This window comes from Rhopalosiphum padi, chromosome 4, assembly GCF_020882245.1.
Source record: "Rhopalosiphum padi isolate XX-2018 chromosome 4, ASM2088224v1, whole genome shotgun sequence".
In the NCBI taxonomy this organism is placed as follows: domain Eukaryota; kingdom Metazoa; phylum Arthropoda; class Insecta; order Hemiptera; family Aphididae; genus Rhopalosiphum; species Rhopalosiphum padi.
The window spans coordinates 30,403,793-30,414,973 of record NC_083600.1 but is presented as its reverse complement, the minus strand read 5'-3'; the positions used below and the strand labels follow the sequence as shown (position 1 = coordinate 30,414,973).

Below are 11,181 nucleotides of genomic sequence, written 5' to 3'. Positions count from 1 at the left end.
ATAAGTATGGTGACCTTAATTTATTATTATAAAATACTTTTATTCATAGTAAAAATTTGGAAACTCAGTGTACTGTATATGGTATAATTATACGGTTGTCGATTGTACTTCGTCATTGAGTTCCTATAGGTAATAGTAATAAATGTGTTATATTTTATTAATTTAATTAAAATAATCCTAAAAATTATTTCAGATAATATTACTAGCTGTAATTAACTTGTAAGTTAATACCTACCAAGGTAATACCTACCACGTATCGTAGAACTGTCTGCAAAAAAATAGCCTATAATAATTTAAAATATTATTTTTATAGTAAATAATCATTTACAGTCCTAACAAATAATATTTTTGGAATAAGTTACAAAAAAATAACTAAAATTATTACTTTACATTTAAACATTGTTGAAATTTGATTTTGAAATGTTTATACAAAAATTATGTGTTTGTATTTTTTACATTTTAAGAAAAATTTATAAATAAACCTTATTTTAAATGTTCAATGCTTAAACCTATTAAAATAAAATAATTTATAAATTTTCAACTACAAAATAATTTGCAATTTTTCGAGATTTTGAGCCGATGTATTTTTAATATTTTTAAATCAATATAAGTATATAACTTAATTAAACTATGTTCAAAATATTCAAACTTTGACTTATCGTACAACATATTATATAGATAAAAAAATTGAAAATTTCAATTACTTATTAATACCTTAATATTTGTCTAAATGTTTTTGAAATAGTATCGTATATTGAAAAAAACAATTGCTTGAAGTAATGTTTAATTAGTGAAATGTTTAAATAGTTTCTATGATTAATATTTTTTTTTAATAATAACAAAATATTAATAATTGTTTATGGATCTATCGTTATTATAAACACTGAATATAATATAATGTCATCTAAATATGTATTTTAAACTATCATCATATACAAATATATAATATGAATTTATGAAAAATTATTAAGGAACCTTGTATTACATTTTTAAAACTTAGTTGTTTAAATAATAAATTTAATGCATTTTATAATTACAAAATAATTAACATATATTCATGGTTTTAAAGAATATCGTTATAATTTTAACTTAAAATATTTCTATAAAAATATATAGTAACCATGTATTTTTGGTGTTTATAAATTTTTGTAAGACTGTCTTATAAGAAACCTTCAATTACATTAGTATGAATATTTAATAAAGATTTTAATAGTTGTTTATTAATTTTTGAATTACTACAAATAAATAATTTCGATGTTTTCAAAAAATGGTTATTGTCTATGATTTAATGTTAAGATTCCCGTTTTATATTATTTTTCTAAGAATATTTTGAAAAGTGTTAGAAACTTTTACCTATACATCAAATGTTTACAATAAATCCCCCTCGAAGTTGAAAAACATGTTAAAACATTTTTTCAAATCTAAAATTCCGTAAAGCCAAACACACACACACACACACACACGCATCAGTGTAAAACCAATACAAACATTTGCGTGGAGGTCATGCGACTTACGATGTGTTCTTTTATGTAAGTAGGTATAGTTATAGAATAAATATAGAAATATACAATATATCTATGGACCAATCGGACCATCGTTCTTATTATTGTGATGAGTTGGTCTGTCATAATCAGTCATAGGTACACCTATAAGTAATTGTTATTGCATGTAATCTGCAAGGTCAACTATTTTATGTTATAATGAGCCTATCATTATAATAATATTATTTTGGCCATGGAAGTTCTTGTTCTTAATAAGTATCTATAGTATTTATAATAGGTATCATTACTATTTGCGATACAATGTTTAAAAAATACATGAAGTAAGTTTTTAAATATCTCCCCTTCTCTATAAAATCACCGACTGATAAATTCACTGCTTGCTTCACCGCGGTCATTCGGAATTACAATTTGACGTTAGATATAAATGTACCTAACTTCCACTAAATGATCATTATATTACCAATTAGTAATTATATTGTTGCGCAATCAAATCATAGTCAAATCTACAAAAAACACGTTACGCGCACGTTATTTTAAATAAAATTATTTCAGGTTTTTTCGAGTTCACTGAAAATAAGTACTTAATTTTATATTGCAAGAATTACAAAAAAGTAGAATGAAATTCTACGAATACTTTTTACCAGCTTTGGAAGCTTAAATTGTAACACAATTTTATATTCATAAAAATGCTCATGTAAATTAATTAAATAATGATTTATTGTTAAACAATTTTAATTTGATTGTTGTGATTCAAAAATTATTAATTGTAAAATCTTAAAACATACCATGATGGTTATACAATATATATGAATAATTATTATTGTTTATAATCAATGCAATTTTCAAAATGTTTAAACTATAAATTCAATCTATTTAAAGAAATTTTAAATTTAATTAAATTTTTAAAACGTTGATAGAAATATCTAATCTCGAAAATGTAATGTAAGATTTCACATGAATTGATATTTTAGTAATTTAAGAATATTAAAAATATATAAATACGATTTTTTACATAAGTGTTTAAAATTAAAAAATGTTTTAACAAATCACGAAAATTTGAAAATTATTTTGTATTTTCATTGCATATTTAATATATGATTTTATTATAAGTTATTGTTAATGAAATTCGAAGTTTTGAAAATATATAGGTAAATACTTCTTTTTTTTAATAGATTTTTGAAGTTTTAAATTAATTTTAATATTGCTCCCTTGTCTTTCTTATTGGTCTACTTAGCATTAAACATGGAATGCGCTTTATCCAATTTTTCTTTAACATTAAAATTATAAAAATAAGTTTAGGTGATCAATATGTAAGTATTATTTTATCAATTCTGATTTGTGCCATATAACATTTACAAGAATATTTTACTTATTACTTATAAAAATTTAATTAACTAATAAGTACGGTATGTTTAGAAATATAATTTGAAAATTATTTTTATAAATACAATTATTAATTTTGTTTATTAAATTTATTTTAAATAAGTATATTATTTGTAAAAAAATATGGTGGTGTTATTTTTATATAGAACATTAGTACAAAATAACTAGGAATTTTTTATTATAAAATGAATGTTTTATAATCATTTTCTTGTGTATTTATAATATCTATGATCTATGATTCCTTATTGTTAGATTGAAAAATAATTTAAAAAATATTTTGTAATAACTATGATTCTAATAAAACAATGTTTATAAATAATGCCTATATTAAAGTTTTCGATACATTTCTTCTGCATTTGGTTTTAATTTTTTTTTACGTTTCATTGTAGATTGAATGTTTTCCAAAAAAATACATACGATTTTTAACAAAACACTTGAAAATTTCTTTTTGTTAAATTCAAATTGTGTTCTTTATAAAATCATAATCAACAAAAATAAAAATATTATGTCCGCCCATAAGTTAGAAATTATAGAAAAAAATGGTACCTATCAACATTTAATTCTTTAGAAATCTAAATTTTGAATGCATTTTTTGTAAAGTTGAAATGAGAACTTACTAGATGAAATAAGTTCATTTTTTATTGTTAAACTAGGATATTTGGTAAATTTGGTTAATTTTCACACAGAAATAAGTCAAAACTAAAATTGATGTACCTATCAGAAAAACTATAATCATGATCATAAAAAATGATACAAATTCTATTTGTTTAGTCTTTTATCTAAAATTTCCTGATATATTTGAATGAAATCATTTATCACACAAATGTATAAAACTAGTGACAGAAGCATTATAATATCTACGCAATTGTTGTCTAATATGTATTAAAATTATCAATCATTTCAGTTTAAAGTAAATATTACTAAAAACAATTGACAACCTTACTGAAAAATGATATACGTAATTGCCCTCTTCAGCATGGTTTCTATCAATAGTATCAAAGCATTAAAATCTAACGAATCTATTGATTTATTTTAATCGATCAAAATTGTCAAGTATAGGTAGATACAATATTTATAGATTTCCATAAATCTTTCAGTAAGGTTATCCATATTGGCCATATTATAATAATAAATTAGTTAAAGGTTTTTGGTTTAGTGGTTATTTTTTATCATGGATTGTTTATTATCTAAATAATCATTCCCAAGCAGTTAAATTTTAAATATCTTATGATCTTCACTTATTAGTTATTAATAAACATGTTAGGTATTTTATATTTATTTATTGATATATTTTACGAACTATGCCTTTTTATATGGATAGATTCTGTTAATATTTAAATATTATAACATTTGATAATAAATAGTATACAATGCTGACGCGGATTCAAGGGGGGAAAGGGGCGATAACCCACCTCCCCCTAGTGATGCGATAAGAGAATATTCTTTTAGAAATTATTATCGGGTAATTATTGCTATAGTGGAACCTACTGGCTACTGTATTATATAATATTTAGAATTTTACCACCGAAAGTTATACATCATAATGATTACTGATGTCTGATCTTGATGCCTATCTTAGAGAATATTCTTTATATTAAAAAAAGATAATTACGGTAATTTTACATCACTACCTCCCCCGTAGACTTTGGCATGCCACATAGATAAATTTTAGGATGTCTGTTTTTGGCAGCCGATAAAATACAATATGCACATGGTGTTACCCCTCTCCCCTCCCGCAAATTTATTCTGGATCCGCGTTTGGTACAATGGCAATGGTACTAGAACAAAGTAGAAAAGAAAAACATTATGGAGATGATAATATGTAATTTACATTTATTTAATAATTATGTAAGAACATATTATTTGCTATAGTGTACATCTCTTATGATAGTTTCTAAATAATAATTGGCAGAACAATATCACAAAAATTATTTTTTTTATAGTACAATATTTAGGTAGAAACGATAATCTTATCTTTTTTATTTTTGTGCGGAAAGAGCTATGCGTAAATCATGGAACTTGATTTTTGGTAGAATGGAGTCATGCTCGGTAAAGGCAGCTGCCAGCTGGTTTATGGGTAGATAGCCTATTGGGAAATCGGGATTTTCCAGGTGGGCCCCTGTCCCTACAAATTATGGGACCCCTAGTCTCAACACTGTATTTTATATTTTAAATCTTAATAATTATATAATAGTAATATCGAACTATTTACAGTTTGGTTTATTTTATTGGTATTTTGCTTATAATTATTAATTAATAATGCAATAAATACTTCTGCGTTTAATAATACATGATAATGTAGAACGTTTTCTAACTATATAATTATTGAACCTTCCTAATGGCTAATATCAAAATCGAATATGAGTGTCCGCAAAAAGTTTTTGGGTGGAAAAGTCAAAAGAAAAAATATAAGAATGATATTTTAATGACATGCGCTTCTATAAGTGCAATAAAATAACTGGATTTTTTTCTCTTGATAAAAGTGACGATAAACAAATGATTACAAATGTTATAGTTACGGATCGTAGTAACTCAAAGTATGTACAAAATTATTTAAGAAATTCATTTTCACAATTCACAAGAGCATTTAGAACGATTAATATTAATTGTGGACCGTGGGGCGTAGCCACATCTATTCGAGAGCATTGGACTCTTAAAAGTTAAAACCGTGGCCGTAATCTAATAAGTTGTTGATAACATTTATCCCTATTTGTTATGATATTTAAAAAAACGGAAACAATACATTGGACCACCTATATACTCTGTAGTGCCCTGTCATAAAAATTGAAAAATTGCAATAGTGCATATTGTTGATTCATTGTTTTGCTGTGCTCATTATGGTTGTAAAGTAAACAATTTATAAATTTTTAAAAATATGTTGTTCTGTGATAATATTGATATGGTTTATGTAAGTGATAACGTATGTTATGCCTCCCAGGCATAGACCTCATCACGATGTATTACATCAGCTCTTCTCTACATCGTGGACCTTATACTAATAGACGGTACATGGTAGTAGTTCCTGCGTCCACACGTGAGGACGCTGATCAAGGAAGTACACCGCACAATATGCGAAATGAACTATGGGATTGTACAATCATTGTAACCGTGCGCCAAATCAATACTCATACCGGGTACTATCACAGTTAGGAAGACCGCACCACCCACCCGCATCCACCCTGAATGTACAAGGTTTAGCCGGTTTGGCCAATGCACACAGTGTCTACAACTGTTTATACCCTAGTGGTACACAGTACACGCCAACACAGTCACGGCCGCCAATCTGATGGGATCAGTTCTTCCCCTGTTTTCGACACGTCATCGTCATTTTTTTTTGTGGTTATCCTTGTAGTGACGCCGCGACTCCATTCACCATTGTACTCAAGTGTTGGTCTTCCGAGAGTCTTCTCTGTATTAAAATATTTCTAGTTTTTGGTTGATATCTGATGACTGTTATTTATTTCCTATTCGATAATCGTTATCCGTAGATCGTGTGCACGTTCACTCCAACGTTCAGCAGCAATCAACCACGCAAAGTTTTGAGTTTTCATCAGTAGTGAAACGACGAGGTAAGTAACTAAAATGTAACGCTTTTTAAATGTTTCATTATAATTCTTGGAATTTATGGCATTATTGTGTCATTGTAATCACTCGTTCTTTGTTTGTATTTCCCAAAATGTATGTTTAAAGGCACTGAATATGTAAGTCAGAGCCGTGCAAAGGAGATGGGTGAATCAGGGCAAGTGTTCTAGGGCGGTAAAAGTAACAATATTTTAAAGGGCGGCAAAAAGCCACTAGGGCACCACTGATAGTTAGCATAGCACTGATGTGTTTTAAAGAATTATTGCTCTTATTTACGTTTGAAGTAAGATGTGTGTGTTATACACGTACACAGCTACTGTGGCGGTAAAAGTCTATTGTGTTGGTGATGAAGGTAGTTAGTAAATTGTGTTAGACTGAATTTTACTGCTTCCATCACCATGAAGGTTATAGACCACCTATAAACCAAAATAATTGATACCTATTGTAGCCTTAATAGAAATTTCAAACTTTTGTTTAATAGTTGGTATTTTAGAATGAAAAAAATTGAACATATTGATTTGATCTATGTACATATTTTTAAAGTTATATCTAGTTAAATACCATAATATTCTGTAAGTTTAAAATTGTAATTGACTCTTAAATATCTGCTTAATTAGAAGTATATAGTTATTCAACCTTTTTTTATTTTTTATTTGATACATTTGTTTACATTGTTATGACACAATAAACAATATATATATAAATACAGATAAATTGTTTTGAGATTGAATAATTTATTATTTAACTTTTAAAAACCAATATTCTATCTCGTTAGGTTAGACACATATTATTCTTTATAGATTAAGTACTATTAAAAAAACTGTATTATTAGTAAATTTTAAACTTATGGGCTTCACACCAACTTATTCAGTTTGACTTAATAATTTAAAGAATTAAAAAATATTATTGTTTCATAAAATTCAGTGTATAAAATAAAATTGTATTTTTTAATTTTTTTATGTTATAAACCTATAATAATAATACAACTATTTAAAGCAAGTACAACCATAATCATAAATTACTAATGAGTGATATTTAATTTCGTTTTTTTCAGATACTGGTACAATTTTTTTTAAAGTTTATAATCATTGGGTTCATTAATCAGATCAAAATATTACTTTGATAATGAATGATATACAGAATAATGATCAATCCAACAATTCATACAACGAATTTCCACCCTATCTCAAGTTCAAAAAGTTACCATTTCATGATGTTATTTATGAAGTTATCAAGCCAACAGTTCTAAGTAATTCAACAAAATATATTTTATGAAAATTCTTCATTAGTTAATTATACTTATAATATGTATTTTATTTCAGATACAAATGAAGAAAAAATAAATTTTATTTTATCAAATGAAAACATCAGCCAGATTACTGCCAGTCGTTACTTTTCCCGTGGTGGAAATGGAAATAATTATCAATTACAAATTAGAATTTGTCAGCTGGAAAGTAAGGTCACGTCTTTAAATGAGGTAACAGATTATTTTCCTCAGGGTCTTAATATTCATGTTAATACTAGACGTTGTTTATTAACAAAAGTTAGACCTATATCAGGAATTGGCACAGGACAAAAATTTGCAATCCCAATTGATTGCACTAGACTTATTAAACTTACTCCCAACACTGAAAATACTATTAGCATAAAGTGGACTCCTGATACAAAAACATATGCTGTGATAATGTGTATTGTTAATAAATTAACAGCCAACACTTTGTATGAGAGGCTGGTGAGAAAAGAAAGAAGAAATATAGAAGAGACTAGAAATGATATAATTAAAATGTTTCAAAATAATAATGATACGGATTTGGTTATTACAAGTTTTACGCTTTCATTGATATGTCCAATAACAAAAATGCAAATGACCGCACCGGCAAAATCTAGCCAGTGCGAACATTTAGAATGTTTTGATGCCTGGGCGTTTATCAGAATGAACAAACATTATAATAAATGGAGGTGTCCAATCTGCAATTTAAATTGCCTTTATGACGACCTAAAGATAGATGACTATATTTTATCTATTTTACATAATCCGATAATTAAAACCGGTTCAATTGGTAAAATAATTATAAAACCAAACGGTTTCTGTACAATTACTGGCAAATAAGACGTATTTATATATTGTTTGGACGATTAAAAACCATCGTTTGAGTTGGAAAAAGAACAAGATAATGAAACCCAGGCAAACATTAATAATTAAATCTATTTTCAATTATACTATTCTTTTAAATGAATATTAAGAAGTTCTAAAACAGCTATAACCATCTATTATTAGCTCTCCAGTTCTGAGCTAGGAATAATAATTGTAATAAACTGTTCAGTTAACCGTCTCCTCAAGTTTTACCTTCTACGACGGAAGAATTTTGATTTTATTATTATAAATATAAGCTGAACGGTGTTAAAATGTAATAACTTTTAAAATTATGAATGTCTATAAATTCTACATATTATAAAGCATGCAAATAAAAGATTAAACTATTCATATTCTTTTTTTTTATTTTAATATTGAATTATAAGTTTTATTATGAGTGATTATTATCAAATATCACAATTCATGCCATTGCACATCTTTGGCATAGAAATGTGTTGCTAAGTAAAAAAAAAAAAACGTAAGAAAAGCCAGATTTGTTCCATTGAAAACTGGGAAAATTCGATCAGAAATATTGAACGGATAGGAATAGGGTAATTCGCAAGTAAATTGAATAGATAGCTTAAGAGTTTAAATAAAAAATGTTCAACACTGATTATGTCCGATTTTTCATATACGACGAAAATAAATCGTAAAATATAATTTGCCTCCAGATCTGTCTCTTATCAATCTCATTATTCACGCTGTCACGGCGGTGATAACGTATGGCCAGTGACAACTTGTGACAACCGGCTATGAACACACGGACGAACTTCGGGTATAGCGGCACATCAATATTATGTGATTTGTTCTTTTATCTATATTCTATGGACGACTTTCTTTCAAACCTATTGTTCATGAGCCATGTCTCTTACTGTCATTCTTATCGTGTACTTCGAGTATAAGAGAAGTAGATTGGACATCTCTTTATTAATCAGGAACATCAAGGCGCTGCTGAGTTTATTTGTTTTTTTGAACTATTAAAATATCAATTGCATAATTCATTATTAACGACTGATTTGTTTTAATTGTAATACAATTTGAATACAAAATCACTCATAATGATATTGTTCAACTAACAGTTCAAAATGGTTTAATTAATACGGTGACATTATATGATACGTTTTATGATCATGTCGCCTGCAAGAATAAGAAATGATAGAAAATGTATCTAGATTGTAGTGCTTGTAATAAAATAGCTAATATATCATGTACAGAAGTAGTAAAAATAATCAATAGGTACCTACCAAAATATGCATTTAAAAATCCATCTTTGGAATAATTTTAATTTCAAAAAATATAGGAAATGTGTACCGTTCTGCTGTAGATTGGGCGTCGAGTGGGGTTCATTATTATATGGATGTGTTAAATTTGAATTCAATAATAGGTATAAGGTATATTATTGTATACGAAAAACGATTCTGAATGGAAATAATGATTTGTCAACTTTTATTGCTAAGTATATTAACTGGTTCCTTCAATTTTGTCTATCCTCTTAATAGGTACTTATAAAGCATTTTAATCATATATAATTATTTTTTGAATATTTACTATAGACTTAAATTAAATTTATTTAAATAATAATAATATATATTTATGGTAAAATATTAATCTTTAAAGAATATTTATTATTTATTCTAATATAACTGATCATATGAATGTTCATCTAATAATAATACATAGTTTTTTTTTTCATTAATTACAACATGTTTACTTAGTAGTTAGTACGCTATTTAAAGTATCTTTATCATCCTTCTTACTAAAATTATATATCCTATTTTAAGTTTCACAGTTTGCAAAAAATACGTGTGGTATAAACACTTTAAACTATAGTAAACACGATTTAGGTAAGCGGGATTGGTGAATTGGGTCCCGTAAAGAAAGGTAGTAGGTAAGTTAAGTCCCGGGAAAAAATGTTCGTACCTATGTTAAAATATAGTACGTCAAATTTTATAATTATGGTATAAATATTGTATAAATGGTATAAATTAAAATATATGTGGTTTTTATAATGTCATGTTCTAAATAAATAATTGAAAATTATGTAATGTTTGTTTAGCTATCGGTATTGTAACAGAATTATTCAAAAGTAAATTGTATAAATATTAAATATTAAAGTTTTAAGTTGTTAATATTTTAGACCTAGTTGCGTTAATTAAAGCATTATCTTTTATATCCGAGACTCGACTTACCGCTTTCAAAATAAACTCAGATAATCGCGGACCCAATTTACCTATCCCCGATTTATAAGATATTTTAAATGGATTCAATGTAAACTCCCAAACGAATAACCTTTTTACCTGCAAATAAAAGATATTGTAATCTTCTACATGGACCTTTTTACCTGAAAAAAAAATTCAGGTAATATCCTACACTCCAACATTTTTACTTGAGTACATGATTTTGAAACTGAAAAGCTAAAAAACCAAAAATGATTATAATTAAATACAACTGATCTAATATCGTAATTATACTTATTAGACGAAATGTGAGAAATATATGCGTAAATCAATATTGCAACCTCTGTCTAAAAGTATAGATGAAGTTCATGAATACGATAAATTTAATAGATATTTAAACAAA

The 11,181-nt window shown here is 26.5% G+C and overlaps 1 protein-coding gene across 4 annotated transcripts in view; it reads left to right on the top strand.

The window, feature by feature from the left end:
- The window catches only part of LOC132929263 (E3 SUMO-protein ligase PIAS1-like), a 30,264-nt gene extending 21,314 nt beyond the window's left edge, over positions 1-8,950 (top strand). For 3 of the 4 annotated variants that reach the window (XM_060994486.1, XM_060994485.1, XM_060994489.1), the window contains 2 exons: positions 7,522-7,716; positions 7,790-8,950. In XM_060994486.1, coding sequence (XP_060850469.1) covers positions 7,593-7,716; positions 7,790-8,577 — 912 coding nt within the window. In that variant the 5' untranslated portion in view covers positions 7,522-7,592 and the 3' untranslated portion in view covers positions 8,578-8,950. Of the gene's footprint in view, positions 1-4,126; positions 6,455-7,521; positions 7,717-7,789 lie in introns of those variants that run through there. The other variant, XM_060994488.1, reaches the window with a different exon arrangement.
- The last annotated feature ends 2,231 nt before the right edge of the window (positions 8,951-11,181 follow it).